General features: G+C 47.6%; 1 protein-coding gene across 2 annotated transcripts in view; it reads left to right on the top strand.

Moving 5' to 3' along the window:
- Positions 1 to 5,961: 5,961 nt before the first annotated feature.
- TRIB2 (tribbles pseudokinase 2) overlaps positions 5,962 to 21,495 on the top strand; it is a 25,011-nt gene continuing 9,477 nt past the window's right edge. Inside the window, exons 1-3 of one of the 2 annotated variants that reach the window (XM_024737740.1) lie at positions 5,962 to 6,621; positions 6,772 to 7,507; positions 12,374 to 12,666. In XM_024737740.1, the coding sequence (XP_024593508.1) occupies positions 7,238 to 7,507; positions 12,374 to 12,666 (563 nt within the window). In that variant the 5' untranslated portion in view covers positions 5,962 to 6,621; positions 6,772 to 7,237. Of the gene's footprint in view, positions 7,508 to 12,373; positions 12,667 to 21,495 lie in introns of both variants that reach the window. The other variant, XM_024737739.1, reaches the window with a different exon arrangement.

Below are 21,495 nucleotides of genomic sequence, written 5' to 3'. Positions count from 1 at the left end.
GATATGCTTTCCTGGTTTGCAACTATCCAATGAAACCATCAAATGAAATTCTATGCAAGGAGCCCCAATGTAGGACCTCAAAATTGTTTTAAATTTAAAACAAAATTTTGACACAGAAGGAAAGAGAAGAGAGAGAGGAGAAAGAGGGAGGCAAGGACAAGGCAGAGGGAGAAGGCAGTGGCAGGAAGGAGAGCTGTGCCATAAAATGAACGCAGGATTTGCTCTCAGAAGTGCTGGGTTTGTGCTCACAAGCTAGTGACTTAAATTCCTTGAGACACAGTTTCTTCTACCAAGGCCAGTAATGAACCTCCTTTACGGAGCTATTGTGAAGATTAAATGGCACAAAATTCATAAGAGTGCTTTGTAAACCGTCAAGGCTGTGGCACGTATTAATTCTTAATAGACCTTAATCTGAGCAATCAGGGCCGTCCAAGGCCATGTTGCTAATTGGCCAAGTTGGGGCCCAGATCAACTCAATGTGTCCTTGTTCAGACACTGGTCTACTGGTGACCAGCTTGTTTTTCCCGAACTGAAGGTTGGCTTTTAAAAGCTGAAGAGGGACGTAAATGATCATTCGATTCAGCCTATTCCCTTGGTAAGGAAGTTATCGTTACCGCCACTCCACGATGGGCAGGGGATTGAAGTGCCACTCAGAGCCCTAAAGCTCATGAAACAGAGGTGGGCGCTCATCTCCCTCGAGGTCTGTCTGTGTGCCAGGTATGGAAACACATAACTAGATTTTCCAGAACACCCTTCAGACTGAATCTCTTTTTACAGTAACCTAACCCTCGAGATAAATGTAAATTTGCAGCACTTCCTGGACTAGCTGGATCATTTTACCTGTTTTCACTTTTGTTTGTTAGCTGCTCAGCGATACATAACAGGATGGTAGACAATTTGCGATATCCAGAAAATTCCCATATGCTGGGTTTCCCAGCATCCTCTAACTTAAAAGCAACAACAACAACAAAAATTTCTCCTAGGGCCTGGGGAAAAAAATGGTTCCAAAATGGCAATTCCTTCTGTATTTATACACTGGACTTTTCCTAGTGGACCATTTATCCAAAGAGAAAAACAGACCCCTTACCCAGCCATGGTAAAACAAACCATCACAAAGTCACCTTTTAATAGGTACTGCTAGGATGCACCTTGGACATAAGCAGCTATTTTTCAAACACAAGCTGTTTGGAAAAAATTGAGAAAAGAAACCCCTATTATGGAAGGATTGTAAGTGGGCCATTTAAGCCAAAGGTTTAGACATCTAAAAAAGCATGACGACAGGCAGTGTGATGTAGTAAACCTTATTCATTCCCCTGCCCCCTTCTTCCCCAGCACACACACACACACACACACACACACACACACACACGTGACCAGCATAGCCACTGAGTAATGGGCAACCATGGAAAAAGTTAAAGAGTTTCTCTGGGTCCTGGTTTCTTCATCTGTAAAGTGGGGGTAATAATATCTATTTTGATGGGTTGTATAAGAACCAGAGAGAAAGTGGCTAGTCTAGCACTCAAAAGGCATAATTAAAGTATAATTATTATTAAAGTTAGTAATAGAGAAGACTCTCACAGTAATGCGGCAATTTATGTCATGAAGCTTGGAAGCATGCCACAGGCCTCATCACCACTGGAAATTATCTCTCCATCATGACTGTATCCAAACCCCAGGGTCATAGTGAACTTGGCCAAATGCATCTCTGACAGCTGCAGCAGGGAAGCTGTGCACCCTCTTCCCTGGATCTCTCCCTTCCTCCTTACACAAAGGAATGACAGAAACTCTTCCTAGAGTTAACATGGAGGAATAATTAGGGGCACTTATCTTCTTGGCGACTTTTACTGATTCTGATACTAAGAGATCTGTAGATTCTATCATCAGGAATATCTAGATTGCAACTCATGCATTAACACCACCAACCTCCTCGTTATTGACCAAGCACACCCATGCCTCCCTGATCTTGAACATAACATTTAAAACCTAAGGCAGCCATAAAGCCAAATAAGAGAACTAGGGAACATGACTAGAGCAACGTAGAGGGAACACCTTGGAAAGGAGTAATTCCAGGGAAACATAGAGGCACCAACCATCAAGTAGGGTATGACTCAAGTCATAGGCATAGAGGTGGGAAACTGGAGTCCACAAAATGGTGTGAGTGGCCAGTGGGCATGTAGCCAAGAGGAGTGGGAGGTGAAGTTGTTGGGAAGTTCTTGAGCTTCAGCCCCGTGTCTATACCCAAGTTTCCAGGTATGGTCAAGAGGATTGTGTTTTGCACAACCCCCGGGGGTGCCATTCACAAAGACTTCAATGGGGAATGGAATGTTCTGGACTTCCAGTGTAACGAATGGAATGTTCAGTCCACAGCCTGCATGTCAGCACGTGGTAGCATTCTCTACAGTTCGTCGTGGAAGTTTGTCACAGATTTTTCAGCCTAGGTATGGCCTGCTGTGAGAGTTGTTTAAGAAACATGAATGTCATCACCCGTGGTATACGTCAGCCTTCAAGTGACGTAGTAGTCTTAGGAGTTGTTCTCAGAAACCATTTATTTGATCAACGAACACAGTACTTAGGGCTTCATACTTAGCAGGAAACTACTGTACGTTTGCTAAATAAATGAACTAATGAGTGATGAAGTGAATTTAAGGAGCGGTTAAGTACATTTCAAGACAGAGAATGTCTGGAAAGCAGGCAGAACAGATGAGTGACCTACGGCAACTGGATCTGACTGTTCTACAGAGTGGACCGCTTAATATTTCCCTGTAATTATATAATCCTTATTTTAACTGGCACATCACCTTTTATCATAGCCACATAATTGTATTTAACCATACCTACAACTGTATATTTAACAAATCCTATACATTTTATTGCTATTTTAAGCATTTTGTCTATTATTATTAAAAGTTGGATTGCTTTCTGTGGACATATTTCAATAATAATAATAATATTTATTTATGTTACATGCAAGACCTTGTGCTAGTTGCCTTATATACATCTTCCATAATTTTCACGTTAGGTAAAATTCAGATTATAGTTCTATTTTATAATTAAGGTATTCTAAATTCATCTAAGGTCATATAGCTAAAGAGTGAATGAATGAAGAGTCCCACACAGATCTTCCTACTACATGTTTGTTTTTTTTTTTCAATCTGAGAAGAATTACTATCAATCCAGGTAAAAAGGTTTAAGGCACTTGGTATAAATTATGTAATTTATCCTGCACTACAGTCGTTTCCAAAGGTCATGAATTTGGCCTTCAAGAACGGGCAGGACTGTGGCCACTGTATAATTTCATCAGAAGTAATGAATGTATCAATACTAACGATCGTTTACAGTATCGGTTACCCATCACTATCAGTTATTTTCTCAGTCTCTCCAGGTGACAGTGCTTTCTCTTTCCTTGCAAGTGCACTGATATTTACTCCATGTGACCTCCAGCGTGATCTTTCTAGAACCCCAATCAACCACGCTACTTGCCCCATTTAATGGTAGCCTTGACTCCATACCTCTTCTATTCTGGCTGGTCTATCAGCCCCTCCCCATTCTAATCCCAACTCACTTTGCCTGCCACATGCCTGGCCACTGCCACCAAGCTGCCAATACCAGAGCCATGGGGAGTTACTAGAAATTTCAGAACATCCCACTCCTTTGCTTCTGCACATTCTTTCTCTCTGCCTGAAATGCCAATGACAATCTCTTATTTATGTTATTGCATGACTCATAGAACCTTTTCAAGATCCACGAGCACAGGAAAGTACATTTTTAAAATCATTGTATCTCTTTTCTCAGTGTCTGGTGCACAGTAGGTTTCAATAAATACTTGCTCTGGATTAATTCAAGGTGAAAAAAATCACATTTTCTGGAAAATTCCCTGAAGCCTGGGAAAAGTGGTTCCTTCCTCTACACTTCTTGGACGCCTTGATATCTAATTGCCACATTGTTACACAATGAAATGATGTATTTCCATATGTCTGTCTGAAGCCGGACTAGGAGCTCCTGGGCGTCAGAGACCAAATCTTACTCATACTTGGATCCTTAACACCCAGTGCAGGCCCAGCTTATGGTAAACCTTCATAGATTTCCTGGAACTGAAAAATATAATTCTAAGGCAATCACATGAGCTGAGCAGGGTGGGTGTTAGGCTTCTCATTTTACAGTTGAAAAAAGGGGACCCAGGGAGGAAAAAAAAAATGTCTTGACTCAATTTTCATTCAAAAATCAGAGGCCCAGACAGGGCTGGAACAGGGTCTCCTAAACCCCTAGTTATAAAGCGCTGTTGGTGGCCACTGAACAGAGGAGGCTGGCGCCTTTCTTTCTGACCCCTCAGCAGAGAAACAGAGGTCTGTTCCTGAGACAGGGACCAGCACAGGTGTCTTCATGGGACCAGACTGGGTGAAAGGATACTACTCACCACTCATGGTGATGGCCTGGGGGGAACAGATGAGTCCCCCTAGGGTCAGGGACTGGGTCCTGGTTTGTGAGGAGTAGGTTGGGGAGACCTGCCAGGAGGCATGGGACCACTCCTTGACCTTTTCAAACCCTGCGGCCCTGTGGTGGCCTGTCGTACAGTCTATGTCCTCTCTGGCCAACCTCCCAGGAACTGCCTATCACCAGAGCGACCTGTTTATGCATAATTATAAATTATAAATGTGCTCCAGGGGGCATAATTATAGAGCTCTCTTTTTTGCTCAAAAGTGTCCCACTGTGGGCAATACATGATATAGTCCCCTTTTCCTCCCCCACTAGAAAATATGCATACATGCATGTAAAAGCTCAGAGGGCTCCAAGAGTCTTGTAAACGCCCCTTTCCCAGCCCCTTGGCTTTTATTTATTTATATATTTTTTAAAGTTTGTTCCCCCAACCAGATTGCTTGACTTACCAGGATACATTAGGTTAAGGCCTGGAGGTCCCAGTCTCTGCCCGAGTTCAAGCCCCTTTCCTGACGTGTGTCTGCCTAAACCAGAGGACTGGCACCTCCTGCAGAAGTTGAGAAGAACTGGAGTGAAAAGGCAGCCCTCACCTGATTCTCAGTGCTGAATGACTTTTTGGTCCACGTGTGCGTCGGGGTAGGGGGCGCCACTCTGGCTAGCGGCCTGGAGCCTCGCAGGAGGTGTGCGTAGGGCATTGAGGGCATTGTTTCACTGGGCCAAGGCACTCTGGGCACTGTCTTGGGAGAGGAAGAATTAGTGATTACCTTTGGTATGAGTTAAAAGGTGCCTTCAAGCTGGTCTTCTGCAGAAAATACTCAAAGCCTTGGTGGGGGGCGGGGTTTGGAGGGTGACACCAACTAAAAGTAAGCAATCGATTTCTTTTTAAATGGGGAGAAGAGTGTTGGAAAAAGATAACGAACCTAATTTTTGAAACTCCGTGCGGCACCACTGATGCAAGCACATTCTCCACGGAGAAAAGCTACATCTGAGCAGCGGTGTCCTGATGCTCAGAGGATGCCTGGCTTTCTGGGGAAGACGAACGGGTTAGAAAGTCCACTAGCCACTGCTGGAGCTGCTTGGGTACTTGTGACCGGGCGACTCCTGCCCAGCCGCGCGCGCAGTCAGCCTGTGGAGGCGCCGGGACCCTCCCTCCCCGGTCCGGTGCTCTACCTTCCCAGCCCCGGGCCGCGGTTGGATAATGCACTTTGTTTACCTCGCCCGGGCCGAGTCATGCAACTGGGAGGATAGCGCCCGCGCCCGGGACCGGGAGCTGCAATGGCAGTGGCAGCCGGCCGCGGGCGCGGGAAGCCGCCCCGGGACTGGCAGAGGCGACGCTGATTGATGGGCACCCGGCTCAATGAGGGCGGCCCGGGCGGGGAAGGGGCGGGGCCTGCTCTGGGCTGAGCCAGTCGCCGGTGCCGCTGGGGGGGGCGGAGGCGCCGTAGAAATGTGTCGGTGACATTGAATGGGGAGACTGAGCGCGAGCTAGGCGCGCGCGCGCACACACGCGCACACACGGCCCCGCTCGCTCCGAGATCCCCGGCCACGTAAGTAACTATTAATACCGCCTCGCAGAGAGATGCGGGCGTGCTGAGCTTGGGGATTGGCCTCGGGCACCGTCGGCCGTCCCCTTCAATTTTAAGTACACATTCCTCTTACCTCCGGTTGGGGGAAGAACAAAATAAAAGAAGAAGAAAAGCCGTCAATTTTCTCCAAAACAGACCCCGCCAGGCAATTTGGGTTGAGGGTAAGGGGAGACGGAGTGGTTGCAAATTATTCCAAGGCGAGATCCAGTTACCGAACGAGAAAGGAACAGCGCGGGTTGACTGGGCTGGGGGTGCATCCCCTTCCAGGGCCGGGAGGACCCCCGGAAGCTCGGATACCATTGATCTACCCTTGTCCCTGCCCGCACTTCTCGCTTTATTCGGAGGACGATCTGGAGCGCGAGGGAGCGGCGACAGCATGAGCCGGTGCTGACCTCCGCCCGGCGGGCCAAGCCCTGGGCTTTGCCGTGGTACCTGTGCCCGGACCACAACTCTGTGCCCAGCTTTTGCAATCTTTTGTTGGCAGCGCTGACCGCTCTAAGTTAAATGCTCCCTTGCTATTTTTTTTGTCTGTTTGTTTAAATTTTGGAGAGCTCTTGCGGTCTTGGAAAAGCCTCAGACGCCATCTACAGTTAAAACGTAGGTAACTACCCTCTCCGGCACCCCCCCTTCCACGCCCCCCACCCTTTCCACCAAAAAAGGGGGTGCAGCGCGGATTCTGTCTGCGGTGCGGCGCGAGCCGGTACCCGTGCTTATTTCCTTTTTCTTTTTGTTTGGTTTCTAACGCGCTGAGACCAAGCAGCGGCCGTGCGCTCCCCGAAGATTGCACAAACTACAGCCGGGCTCCTCCGCCCCGTCTGCGGTTCGGAAGCCTGCGTGGGGATCGCTTCGGGAGACCCGGCGCTGCAGCTCCCCACCTTAGCAACCTGGTTACTCGTCTAGATCCACGCTGGAAGAAGAGAAAGAGAGAGAGAAACTAAAAGTGCGAAGATTCTGCAAATCGCTGGCGGCTTTGGGGTAACAAAAGGACCCGAGTTGCTGCCGACCGAGGAACCCCGGGAGCCGGGCTCGGCGCAGACAAGGTGCCCGGCGGCGCCCATTTGGGGGCTTCTAACTCTTTCTCCACGTAGCCCCCTTCCCGTCCCCTCCCCTCTCGTTCCCTTTTAAAATCCGTGGCACCGAGGCGCCTGCAGACGCACTCGCCAGCGACTCGTCTCTCCAGCGGGTTTTTTTGTTTGTCGAGTGCGATCCCCACACTCATGAACATACACAGGTCTACCCCCATCACAATAGCAAGATATGGGAGATCGCGGAACAAAACCCAGGATTTCGAAGAGTTGTCGTCTATAAGGTCCGCCGAACCCAGCCAGAGTTTCAGCCCGAACCTTGGCTCCCCGAGCCCGCCTGAGACTCCGAACTTGTCGCATTGCGTTTCTTGCATCGGGAAATACTTATTGTTGGAACCTCTGGAGGGAGACCACGTTTTTCGTGCCGTGCATCTACACAGTGGAGAGGAGCTGGTGTGCAAGGTAAAAAGCCCGGGGTTTGCTTTTGCTTTTTTTTTTTTGTCTTTTAAGAAGATCCCCCCGGCCTTTTGGAGGGGGCCGGAGGGGGCGGAAGGTTGCCGAGCCCTGCAGTCCGGGGGGGGAGGGAGATTCGCGGGATAATTATCCGTGGTCTCGTTAAATGGGGTTATGTATTTATTTGTTCCTGTTCGACTAGTTGCGAAGTTTTTAGAGCGTTGCGGGCAATGCGGCGGGCTGCGGCGGGGGCGTTTTGGGGAGAGCCCGCGGCGGGGAGGGCGGCGGGACTGCGCGGGGGCCACGGCCACGCGTGCTCCCAAGGGCTCGTGGAGCTCCTCCGCGCGACGCCGGGTCCCGCTGCCCGGGGATTGCTCCCTGGGTCCAGCCCCCTCCCCTTTCCAACACCGAGGAGGGAATCCCCCGCTAATTTTAAGGCGCTGATGACTTGGTTCCTTTCGCAGCCATTGTTCTCAGCAGCGTGCAGGTGTTGAACCTTTGTTCCGTAGGTGCCCCTTCAAAGAGACACACAAAGGTGTCCCCTCTGGCTGAGCCCAGGGGCCCAGCGCGGGGAAGGAATTCACAAAGAGCTTGCTTCTGCCAGGAGCCTTGAAAGGAGGGTTGGGGGTGGAAATCAAAGCCGCCAGCGCACCTTTGGGTGCAGGAAATTGTGAATCCTTTGGGTCTTTTCCTCTTGTCTCCGTTCCTTCTCGTCTCCAGCTCTCCGAGCCGGAGCCCCCTCGACCCTGCTACTCCACCCCTCAGCACACACCGTTGCCTGTATGGTTTAGAGGCCAGCATTTGGAGCCTCGGGGATTCACAGTGCTAATGCAGAGATCGGCACTTTCCTTTCCTTTTCGTCTTTGACCCTGAACTGGTTGGCGTCTGTGTTGCGTGTGTCTGTGTGTCTTTGTGTGCGCCCACAGGGCTCCAGACGAGGGGATGAGCAGGAGACTAGTTGCAAAAAAAACAAACAAAAAATGAAGACGGTAGAGCAGGCTACCCAGGAATTGGACATAGATCAAGAATTCACTGTTGCTTAATTTTAGATTTGCTCACTGTTGTTTTTTGGGGGGAGGGAGGTAAGGAGGTAGTAAGGAGTGGGGACCCCTGATGTCTTTGAAATGGGCACTCGGCACAGCTGTGCTGCAAATAATGTATCACACTTTTACCGTCAACCACAGGCTGCTTTGTGAACTTGCTTTCTTTCATAGGGGACTGGAGTATTTCATTGTGAAACACGGGTTTTGTGAAGGGTCTCCAGTCTGTTTTGCAATTGCTCAGTTCAGACCGCTGGGGAAAATCAGAGACTCTTTAAATATTTCTCTCTGCTTGTACTGAGCATTTGGTATTTTGCACCTTCTCCAAGCTATTGAGACTCAGAGCAGCTATTCCCAGTTAACCAAAATTCAGTAGGCTATTCAGAGCTGGATTGAATTCTCATAAGACCTACAACGTTGTACAATGGGGTAGTCATCCTTTGAAATGAATGAATTCCACAGAGCTGCCACTCTCATATGAAATATGCACAATCACCCAGCAGTGAGTGTTTTCACTCCTCTTGCTAAACTTCGGTAGAGCATTTTAATATTTTTCAAAGGCTGGAGACGCGTTGAAGTCAAGGGACTCTGCCGCCAAACTCTGCAGAAGCACCTTGCCCGCTATTTCTTTGTTTAAAGGCAGAGGTGACTCTGGCTCCTGCTGTTTCTTTCTCCCTTCAGATTTTTCAAGACATATTTCACTTTGGGCTGACCTTATAGTGTCATTCGTAGACTTGCTCTCTGGCCTGAAACTGTACTTAATCGGCTGGTTCAGTTCTTGCAAAGATTGAATCAGCCCCTCACCAATTACTGTGCGGCTGCCAGTGGATTTAAGTGCAGTATCATTGTTCTGCTTGACAGAGGTCATCCCTTTAAGACACAGCAGCTTCTGTTTGCCTGCCTTTTTACCAGAGGTGATGTGGGTGACTTCTTATGCAAGCATAGCTGTGTATAACCTAGGAAGCTCCAAGTGGTTTTATAAGGCTGCTTCTATGAACTACCCTCACGTATGCACCGTGGACTCTTGGCTTACTGCAAGGCTCACTGAAATCTACACACTGAATTCCAGTTCCTTTTGACATCTTAGAATATAGAGTTCGTGTCTCCAAGCTCTGTGTTGACCCAAGAAAAAAAGTCTTTGCAAAAACAGATCCAATGTAAAATGCCACTTACGGAGAACTCTGTAGAATTCTGTAGGACATAATTTGGGAGAGAGAGACTGGAGGGTCATTTAACCAAAATAATCATGCCTGTTTATTGTCTCCCTGTGCCTACTTTAAGCTAGGCAGACGAAGGAAGGGGACTTTAGGGGTTCTTAGCTTACTGTTTTCATGGAAATGCTTGTAGCTACTGTGCAGATTTTGACATAATTACTATCTTGACAAAATGGGCTTTTTTTTTTTGCAAAAACTGTGAATGACGGCCTAATCTCTGCCTTATCTGAACTGTCACATTATATAACTAAGGCTCCAAATTAAACATTTAAAAGAAGCTGGCAACCAGGCTTATGGCTTGATTTTACACTTGAAGGTGATGGTTTAAATACCAATCCAAGCCCATAAATGCCTGTTATAGCTACTAATAAAAGTTTGGTTCCTACCCATTTGGGAAAACATAAGTACTTGCTTTATTTTTCATACTCTGTCCACCATCTTGGAATTTAATTTAGTCTCTTCTACAAAGGGTATGGCTGCATTTTGAAGCTGCCATGAATTGTTTGATTTTTTTTTTTTAATTTTAATGTCCATCCAGTTTTTCAGCAGCAGGACAGGATAACAGACTAAAGGTACTGAGCAAAAAAAAAAAAAAAAAACTCCTTTTATTTTTTAAAAATGCAGCTCGAAGCAGGAAGTATGTTATAAATAATCATAACTCCATGAGTACTGGTGACACAGCCTGAAGCCTGGCTCTTCAGATCCCAGCATCCTCCTTATATAACACAGTGTTTACATTAGCCACTGCAAAGCCTTTATTGCTCTCCGGGAAATTTTTGAGGCTTTCCTGGGTTTCTGCTGCCTGCAGTCTGGGTGTTAAAGTTGACTCAAGCATTTCAGATTCCTAATTGAACGGACCTCTGAGGTCACCGCTCGCAGGTCATCATTTGACAGTATCAGGGTGTGATTTGTGGTCTCTGGAGACACTGAAGTATTCATTCTTAAATTCTAGGTTATAGTGGCAGCAGCTGTGCCACTTTCCTGAGATGCCTTATTATGGTTCATTCACAACGTTACTTTGCTTCCTAGCCGGGGTTCGCACCAGCCCTCCCGAGGTTCTTAGGAGGCCGGTTTGAGTCACAGATTTTTGGGTTTTGTTTTTTGCAGCTAAGAGAGACTTAACTCATGGATTCTTAAGTAGCAGCCTGTGGCCCTGGCTGGGTTTTGGAAAGCCCGTGAATCCCCTTAAGACAAATCCAGTATTATACATGCTTTTGAGTGGTCATTGTCAGCTAAGAGGGGACAGAGCTCTTATCAGATTCTCAGGTGGGATCTGGACCCAAAAAAGGTCAACCATGTTCTAAATCAATGTCTTCAGTTTCTGAAGAGGAGGGAGGCCCAGTGATTCTGAGTGCTTTATCCACCTCGTGCAGGTTATTGGTGGCCAAGCCAGGATTAGATTCTCAAATTTGATTATTTCTAGGCCAGCGTTTCCCACACACACTGCAAAATGATGATCAAGGAGAGTATGTTCTAACTAATGAAAAAGAAATTTAAGAAGCTAAGCAATGGTGAACCGATAACATTCAGTGCATTGTAAGAGCAATCCTGGCCTCCCATGCTTCCCAGCAAGGAACCGTCGAGCCTGCACCTCACTTCTGCTGCACCAGATAGACTCATCATACTCACATTCCCAGGCGGGTAGGAAAGCCACATTCCAAACCCAGAGATTCGTATCCCTGATTTAGTGGAGCTCTTGAAATGAATGAAGGCGTTTTCTTGTAACCTCAGAAAAATCTCTGTAGTGTTAATTCCTCTTAGATCTGTCTCCAAAAGGTACTGAGGATGGATTTTCTTTCTAAATAACCCCACAATGAGGTGGCATTTCACAGGCTTATTCTGATTCATAGAAAATCATTGCATAACTGATTCATTGAGCTAGATATCTGTGGAGGGAAGAGAGAAAGGAGCGTGTCTGCTTTCTTAATAAGAAGGACTGCGTCCTTTCCTGGCTCTGCCACTGGGGGCTTGATTTGACTTGTTATCTGAGCCTCAATTTCCACATCTGCGAAATGAAGGTATTGAATTAGGTAACCTTCAGTCTACGCATTTAACCTATTAATTGCTGTTATGTTGTATACTGCTATACAACCCAATTATGCAGCACAAAATACGTTGTATACAGTTGCTGTAGCTGTGTAGTGTCGGTGTACTTTTTTTTTGAAGGTAAATAAGGTGTTATCTGTGCAGCTTGGGATGGGTCACTTTCAAATTTTGCCTTAATTTTTCTATAAACACAGGGGATTGGGATAGAGAGAAAAAAATCATAAACTTATTTGTGATTTGTTTTGTGTCATTGTGTATAGTTTGTGTAATACAATACACAACTTGTGATACACCACTTGTGTATTGTATTACATCTGGCTGAGCATTCTGACCTTCGTTTTCTCATATAATCCTCCCGACACGGTGAGTCAATCACTTGCCCTTTTGCACATGAGGACTCGGAGGCTCAGAGAGGTCAAGCGAGTTATTCAATGCCACACAGCTGGTAGGCAAGGCCAGTGTGGTCTGGGTCCAAGTTTGGCCCACGTCTATGGGAGGCATCCACATTCTGTGACTCGGTTGTACAGGATTTGGTTGTACTCTGACTCTTGGTCTTTTTGTTCATCCTGCCGTAGGTGTTTGATATCAGCTGCTACCAGGAGTCCCTGGCCCCCTGCTTTTGCCTGTCTGCCCACAGCAACATCAACCAAATCACCGAAATCATCCTGGGGGAGACGAAAGCTTATGTGTTCTTTGAGCGCAGCTATGGGGACATGCATTCCTTCGTTCGCACCTGCAAGAAGCTGAAGGAGGAGGAAGCGGCCAGGCTGTTCTACCAGATCGCCTCAGCGGTGGCCCACTGCCACGACGGGGGGCTGGTGCTGCGGGACCTCAAGCTGCGGAAATTTATCTTTAAGGACGAAGAAAGGTGAGTCTCGTTCCTGTCCAGGCCCATGTACTATAGCAGGCTGCTCAGAGAGGTTGGAGTGGACGTTGTGTTTTGCTGCCTGCCGTCCAGGAGAGGAGGGGGAGCGTGGAAAGACAAAGGGAGGTGGGTATCGCAGTGTTTGAAGTGCCCTTAGAAAGCCAATTGCCGCTCCTCTAAGAGATGTTATCAGATGCTCACAAGTGCCAGATTATTCTGTGACCCAGTAGTTATTTTTGTCTTGGTGTCTTGAACTCTGAAGGTGGCTGCCAGCCTGTGTGGCATTTTCAGTGTGAATAAGGCAAGATTTTGAAAAGCTTGCCTTCGGAAAGCTCCACGCCTGGGATCAGTTGTTTGTCATTCATTCGTCACTCATTCAACAGATATTTCCTAAGTCTGTTCCTCAGTATGAATTACAAGTCTCAGTACCGTGACTATCAAGTTGCATTAGCTAGTCAATGACCTATAAAGGAAATGTTACAGACCCTACATACACTTATGTACTGGGTCAGATGGGAACGGAGGGCTGGGATGTCAGTTCTAACTAGGAATTGGAGAGTCAAGAAAGTTTTTATAGGAGAGGTGATTTTGAAAGATGAATATGTTGTAGGCAATGTAGGAAGGACCAATGTTGCAGGTGAGGAACCTGCCTGTGCACATGCCTGGCAATGTGAAGGTCTCGGTTATTTTAGGAGACGGCCGGACAGGATGCTAGGCATCTGGGCTTCATTCATGGTTCTTCCATTAACTCATTACATTCTATTTAGCAGATCCCACTGGGGCCCTGCTTTCTCCTCCAGCTGACTTTGATTGTAAAAACTCTTTCAAGTTACTTTTTTTCTTTTTAATGATGTGCTGTTTTAGAGGAGTGGAAGCAGCTGATTTATGTCCACTGCTGACTATTCCAAGGATTGTTCCAGGGGCTCTGCATACATGATGTCATGGAATTCTCCGGCCTGCCTTGGGCATCCTCAGCTCCCGTTAGCAAAGTGTTTAGTGAAGTGAAGTTTCCATTGTCACAAAGCTATTAAGGACCATCTGAATACAAGGCTAGTGCACATCATTCATTCATTCACTCAGCGAACATTTCGGGGCTACCTTTTATCCGTCTGGAATAGATTTACTATCAGACCTTTCCATCTTCCATTTAGTTGGCCATCGATCCCAGTGGCCTGTGGTGTATTTAGACGATTGCTTGTAGAAGTCTCATGGCATCCAAATGAGAGAGACCACGTGGTGTGTGCTTTGGTTTTTCCATCTTCATGGTTTGAGCTAATCGGGCAGTAAATGTCTGGGAAGCATTTGGGGATTAGCACAGGTCAAAGGGCCTGTGGTTACTTAACCCAAATGGAATAATTTCATGAACTTTTATAATCCAGCTGAGTATACAAAGTGCAGAGGGCCCCTGGATTTCCTGGACCCACAGAAGTTGATTATTGTTCCATATTTTTACCCATAAAGGAGTATCATAGGAATCCGTGGTGGCCAATATCCCGGTCTCTGACAGTGGATGGCATTTACCTTTATTAACAAACTAAAGAAGGTCAGGGGCGCTATTTGAAAATCTAGAGTGTGGGGCGATGGTTACTTTTCTTTCAGCTCAGGTGTGTCTGCCCTTGGAGCCTGCAGACCCAGGTTCTTATCCTGTTTTTGCCTTTACTCCACTCTGTGACCTTATATTGGTCCCTTCCCCTTGGCCTCAAGTTCCTCATCCTTTTATTGTCCTGGCTCAGTTCTACTGGCTCTAAGGTCTTCCCGAGTTCCAACACTCAGGCATGTGCTGCTTTGAATATTCTCATATGGAAAGATAAATACATCTGACCCCAGCAGAATACTGACAGAGAGGTATCCTCTTTGCCCTTCAGTGTTCCACCATCCTTGAAGATCTAATAACTCTAACTACAAAAATAAGAGGTAATATTTGGTGATCTCTATAAGCTCCTACCATAAGGTTATCATTTAACACACTTAATTCTCTCTGCGAATTAGAGAGGTGAGTATTAGCGTGTCCATTGGGTAGATGAGGGCTCCGAAGTGTAGCGTGGTGAAGTCTCAAAGTTACAGACATGAAAGAGCAGAAATAAGGACATATTATCTCTGTTAAGTCAGCTCTCAAGAAATTCATTTGGCCGCCACCAGGAGTCAGGACAATCAATGCTCTCTTTCGTGGGGATCTGCATTTTTAAACATCATCTTTGATTCTGTCTCTTTAGAGAAGAATTTCAGGCATCAGCAAGGACATGGGGGGTGGGTGACCCATCCAGGCTTAGCACAGCCGTGGTAGACACAGATTTGTGAAGTGAGTCAGAGTAGGCTGGATGTTCCCAGGTCACAGGACATGGGAGCAGAAGCAGACGCTAGAGGTTCCATGCTTCAGCCCTTTTGTTTTGCCACCAAGAAGCAGAGCCCCAGAGGTGAGGGTGCTCACCCCAGAGCCCACAGCCGTCTGGAAGCAGATAAGGGCTGAGTCCGACCTCACATTTGCTGGTGCAGGGATTCTCGAACCCCAGGCCTGCTTGTCCTTTATGGGAAGACGTGTAAGACTGCTGATCAGTGCACTGTGGCAAAGCCAGAGTCTTTGATGTCGCAGGGGCTGGAGAAGAAATACCCACGCGTAAGACGCTTCCAACATGAGAACTGTGGGGCACTGATGCTCAGTCTGGAGTTATGTTTGACTTATGCAGAAGAGCAGACCCTTTCTAGAAAGAACTAGAAAGAGGCATCTCATGTGAATGTGAAACCAGGACACCACTGGAGCAGGCGTGTCAAAGCTCAATCCTTTTTAACTCCAAAGAGCATTTTCCTTCTGAAAAAGACAACCCAAGTGACAGGCAGGAAGCTGGTCTCCATCTGTTTGCAGCATGTCTGAGCACCTGAGCCCGAGCAGCCCGGCCTCCCGAAGGACCATCGGGGGGGAAGGAGAACGCCCCATGCCACAGGCGAGGCACCTGGGCCGCACAGGAGCTAGGTGACCTTGCTCAAGGTCTCACAACCAGTCCAATGATGGAGCTAGCCTAGAAATCCTATCATTTCCTTCCAGAGCTCTTTTTCTGCCCCGAACCATGCTGAGGTACCAACGAACTTGCTGTGCTGAACACGACATGTATCTCTGGGCAGCTCTGAGAAGGTTGCTGCTTTCCTTTTCAAGGACATTCTAAATGTTTTCATCAGTAGCTGACAGGACCTTTTTAATTTTCACCCAACCATCAACTTTTTGTAAAAGATGAATAATGCTTAGTGGCCTTCTTTCATCTTGTTTGGTTTTTAACCTCTCGACTTGGGAATGTGAGACGGGTTTTGTCACTCAGCATATTCTAGTTCCCAGGGGCCACCAAGTTTCATGGTAGAGTCTCTTTGTTGGTCTGCACGGTGGCTGTGTGGCAACCTCGCTTGTATTTCCTGAGAAGAACAGGACTCAGGGGCCCTGGGATCTCTTGGGGGCCATGCTGCTGGCAGCCTTCACTTTTGGTCCTAATCAATAGGACCTAATCCATAGGTATCTCAATAGGACTAAAGCTTCTTCCTCTCTTGACAGCAACGAAGCGTTAGAAACAATGGGTTGAATTTGAAAGACTTTTGAAAAGTTAGGCTTCGGCATCTGTGTCTGTTCTCTGATCCTTAATGCATTGGTCCTATGATCGGGGGGGCGGGGCATAGAAGAGACCTTAGGAAGCACTACTTTATTAAACTTCAAATCACCAGACACTTCTTTTGCACTCTATTTTTTTTTAATTAATTTACTTATTTTTGGCTGCATTGGGTCTTCGTTGCTGCGTGCGGGCTTTCTCTAGTTGCGGTGAGCGGGGGCTACTCTTCGTTGCGTTGCACGGGCTTCTCATTGCTGTGGCTTCTCTTGGGGCAGAGCACAGGCTCTAGGCGCACAGGCTTCAGCAGTGTGGCACGCGGGCTCAGTAGTTGTGGCTTGCAGGCTCAGTAGTTGTGGCTCGAGGGCTCTAGAGCTCAGGCTCAGTAGTTGTGGCGCACAGGCTTAGTTGCTCCACGGCATGTGGGATCTTCCTGGACCAGGGCTCAAACCCATGTCCCCTGCATTGGCAGGCGGATTCTTAACCACTGCGCCACCAGGGAAGCCCCTCTTTTGCATCTGCCTTCTCTCTCTCAAGGATGTGCTTCTTGTTCCTTGATGATCTTGAAAGTGATAGAAGGTGAAAGCATTACGTAGTGATATTGACTCTGCCCCACGTGGTTCAGAAAGAGACCTGCCTCCAGGCTGACTTCTTATGCACAGATTTTCCATTCTGAACCATCTGTAACTCTTGAGTCCATGGCCATCCATGGGAACATTCTTAATGGCACTGTCATCACCGCAAGTCCAGTTTCGCACAAGTGGCTTTGCAGACATCATATACAAATGACACCCAATGTTCCATTAACCCTGATGCTAGGGTGCCTTCTGCTTCTGTGTTGAATCAGCAGCACCTCAGATCCTTCTGCTCCTGTTTTATTTGTTTATTTTTATTTTATTTATTGTTTTATTTGAGCTAGATTCAAATTCTGGCTCTACCACTTATTAGCTACCTGATTAAGTCATTCCATGCTTCTGAGCTGTACTTTCTTTCCTCAAAGCAGAAATAATAATTGCATCTCTGTAGGGTGGTTGTGAGAGTTCAATGAGATGATTCTGTGACTCACAGGGCAGGGCAGGCACTTACTAATCAACAGCTGCTCCTAGAGTCATTGATAAAATGGTACCGTTATGGGGGAGCAGTTCCCAGAGAATGGAGAATGCAGTAACCATTTCCATGAAGGTAGAGCCCTTGTGATGGAAGGGTTCAGATTTAAGCCACATCCTCCTCTTTCTTTTCTTTAATTATAATCACTGGATCCGTATTATGAGGGCGCCTGACAGGTCAAGTACATGTGGTGTGGAACCTGATGCTCAGAAGGGCTAGAAGGTTGACGAGATGTACCAAAGGCAAGGTGGACAGAAACACAGGCAGGGAGCGAGGGCTCCTGCCCCAACAGGCCTGGACCGGCCACTGTGCTGCTGCCTCTCCTCCCTGCCGAGATGCTTCTGCAGGGCAGAGCCTCAGTCATTTCGTTTGTGTTTTGAGGAAGTTAAACCCCTGTCTTGGTTGAACTCGCCCTGGACACACCCTTTGCATCCCCAGTTTTTGTCGTAAAATCTGAGATGGTCTGTGTGCGTAGGAGGGGCCCCCTGTTGGTTGGGGCCCTGAACCTGAGGAAGAGCAGTGCTCAAATTCCCAGAGGGTGTGCCTGCGTCCTCCCACCCCTCTCGCCCTGCTCTGGGATTAGAGGGGTCTGCTTGGTCAGTCTGCTCCGTGAGGCCCATGGTTCAATCCCAGCCTCTAAGGGACAAGGCCAGTTACGCCCGTGGAAAGTGAGTTGCTGTCTGGATTCCAATCTCTCCTCTTGCACTTATTCATCACCTTAACTTTGACAAGTTACTTCACCTTCTGCCCCATTGCCTCGTCATAACGAGAGGACTTTGCTCCTGAAATTAAGTGAATTAACGGCAGTGAACCTGATGCTGGGTGCACAGCACGAGATCCCTCTGCTGTCCTTGGCCTCTTCTGCACGTGCTGTCTGCCCCTCTGGGTGACCCGGGGCCAGTCTGCTGACTCAGGACGTAAAGAGCCCTTTAAGCTGGTGCATCCTGGGGCTGCAGCGGGGCCACCTGAAGAAAGCTCCAGGGGCAGGGCTTGTGCCTACAGCAGTCCCCGTTTGCCAGCTGGATTTCTCCTTCCCTTGCCACCCCTCACCCCAGCTCCCTGCCCCCAACCACAGTTCAGTGTTGACATTTCTTTGCCCAGAAATACCCCATGTGAAAGAGAAGACGGCTTCTGTACATGTTTCTTCTTTGGTTTGGAGATCATTATCTCTTGACGTCACGGGTCTCATTTCCTCTGCTTTGTGGAAGCCGATCAGTGCTGTGTCTGCCACAGGGGACTCTTCCGAGGAACCCAGCGGCCTGGGGCTTTCGGTAGAACAAAAGCCCTCTGCCCAGGCGCCAGAGGACCTGCACCTCCCTGCGGGGTGAAGGCCTCTTCCCTCCCACACCAACCCAGGTCAGTGCTCTCTTTCCCAGGTGTTAGTATCTATATGGGTCCTCCCTTTAGATCTTCCAGGTTTTTCTCACCTCTCTTGGGGCTCAGTATCTAACAAAGTACAGAGGGCAGGCACTGGATCCCTGGAGACCAGACTCTGCTTTCTTTCATTAATAGTGATTTATGTTAAGTTGTAGGCTCACTGGGTTTTAGGGAAACACCTTGCCTTTTTGCTTTGAAGGAGCCAGAACTCCTGGGATTCTCTTCTTCATGTTGACCACTTTGATGTATATCAGGCCCATCCTTAGGGAAAGCTCCTCTCCCCAGATCCTTTTTCTCAGGATGTGTCGGTGACACCCTCCGGTAGCGCCCACACTTGCCTCCGTCATAGCGTGTCTCCCGCTCTGTTGTTTTTGTCTGTGTGCATCTCCAGACTGTCCTCATCTCCTGCTGGCCTGGGAGCTCCTCGGGGTCAGAGGCTGTCTCATGCGCACTGTTCCGGAACGTGGTGGGCCCTGAATGACTGAAAATGCCTTTTACTGAGTAGGAGCCTCTCAGGTTGGATTCTAATGACAGAGCGAGGGGGGCAGGGAATGTATTGATCTAATGGTCATCTCGGTCATGGCCCAGATGGGAGCCCAGAATGACTAAAACTTAGGATCTCCCACCTAGACACCGTTTTTCAAGAGAACTGTTTACAGAGCTCCACATCAAGTAACAAATCATTCCCATTTTGATTTAATGATTTATGCAAAAGTGACATTTATCTAAGATACCATTATCCATGTCTGCGGTGGGTGTCATTTTATTTACGAAGGGCTTCAGGTCACAGTTAGAGGGGAGGGCTTCCTCAAGGTTCTGTGCTTAGAAATACACTAAATAGTGGAAACCCAAAAGGATTTCTGGCTGGGCTCTTTACTATTGGGGCTTAATAAATTAGCTCATGGGCTCGACTGGGACCCCTCAGGCAAATGGAGCAGAGGGCACAGCAGTGAGATTTTTGATTCCTGCACTTGACCATTTGACCTCGGCCTGCCTTCTCTGACATGGGTTGGAGATAATAAACTTAGGGTATCCAGCACAGAGCCTGGTGCACTGCAGGGACTTAAAGAGATACCTGTCAAGAATTCAATCCCAAATCTGTCACACTGAAGTTTAAGCTAATACTTGAGATGAATAAAAACAGCACAAAATTAAAAAAAAAAAAAAGATACCTGTCATGACTGCTGTCCGTCATCCTCTATGGCTGTGAGCCTCATACCCCAGCAACCTATAGGTTCATTTATTTGTTCACCAGATATTTATGGAGCACTTGGTATGTGCCTGGCACTATTCTAGGTGCTGGAGATACTGCAGTGCCAAATGAGACAGAAGCCCCGCTCTCACGGGACTTACATGTTAGTGAAATAATATCTAGGGTCCACCATGTACCAGGCCCTGTTCTAACTACAACACTGAAATGAATTTCATCTGAATTAATTACTATATTTCAGTTAAGCCATTTAAACCCAATAAGTGAGTTCTGCTATGGTTATCACCATTTTACAGATGAGGAAATTGAGGCTCAGGGTCGTACAGCCAGTCAGCACAGACCTGGGGGTTGTACCCAGGAGACCTGGCTCCCAAGGTTAGGCCCTCAAATGCCACGTTAGCTGCAGAAATAGATACCACACAAAATACACCCTTGTGCTCAACCCGTAGAAGGAATTTTTGTACACAATTAGGCGACAAGTGAACAGCACGAGGACCTGGCCGGCTGGAGTCTAAGTAAAGCTCAGGACTCGGTTTTCTCTGAGCAGTCTTGGCAGACATAGACTCGGCCACCAGTTAACTAACCCCACGGGCAGTCCTAATACGTCCTGTTGTTCCACTTTGTGGAGTGGGTTTGGTTTCCTCTGCAGAGCTATAAGCTGTGGTCCATTTATTATTTGGACCCTCATGCCTAGCACAGGACTTAGCATTATAAGTGCTGGTGAATGTATGACATTTGACTGAATGGGGAGATGAATAGCCCCATATACCCTGGAGGCCTAAATATTATAAGAAAAAATCCCTTAAATATACTGCTGGAAGAAGACAGTGGATGGAAACACATTTTAAACGTCCTTTATCCAGCCCTCATGGGAATTTCTCTAAACCATGCACAGAATCCAGTCTATTTGAAATTTCTTTGGATTCTAGACATTGCAGTTCTCGAGCAGTCACGCCAAGATGCCCTGAGCTCTAGACAGCAGGTTAGAGCTGGGGGCGTCTCACAGACACGAGAATCACACTGTCTTGCAAACGTTCATTGAGCACCTGTTATGCACTACTTGCTGTGCTAGGTATTGGGGATACAAGACTCAATACCAGAGTCCTCCCCTAATGGAAGACACAGTGCAATGGTTATTTTTAACACCATGTCAGAGAGGAAGGGTGTGCGTTAGAGAGCTGTCAGCGAGCAGGAAGAGGATATTCCGACGATGGAGTGGGGTGTAGAGAAGGATTATGTCAGGGAGGAGATGGGCTCCTTCACAGGGCTGTTCCGAGTGATGGAGGAGGGAAGGGGAGGGGTCCCGAAAGTGCCAGGAGTAGGTGGGGAGGGACTGCTGGGGAAGGGTACTCTGGGGCGGGGTGGGGGCAGAGATGAGGCTGAAGAGGTCTAGGGCCTTGGCTTCGTGCCTGGGACCTTGAACTTGATCTGAAATTCAGGAGGAGGCATTGAAGTTGTTTTCTAGTCAGGGCTGGGCGGGGTCACGTTGTGATTCCAGAAGTGTGTGTGGAGGATGGACTGTGGATGGGCATCCCCTTCAGGAAGCTGAAGCAG

The sequence above is a fragment of the Neophocaena asiaeorientalis genome, unplaced genomic scaffold, assembly GCF_003031525.2.
Source record: "Neophocaena asiaeorientalis asiaeorientalis breed wild unplaced genomic scaffold, Neophocaena_asiaeorientalis_V1.1 scaffold396, whole genome shotgun sequence".
Classification (NCBI taxonomy): domain Eukaryota; kingdom Metazoa; phylum Chordata; class Mammalia; order Artiodactyla; family Phocoenidae; genus Neophocaena; species Neophocaena asiaeorientalis.
The sequence above is the reverse complement of the archived record's forward strand: the minus strand, read 5'-3'. Positions and strand labels throughout refer to the sequence as shown.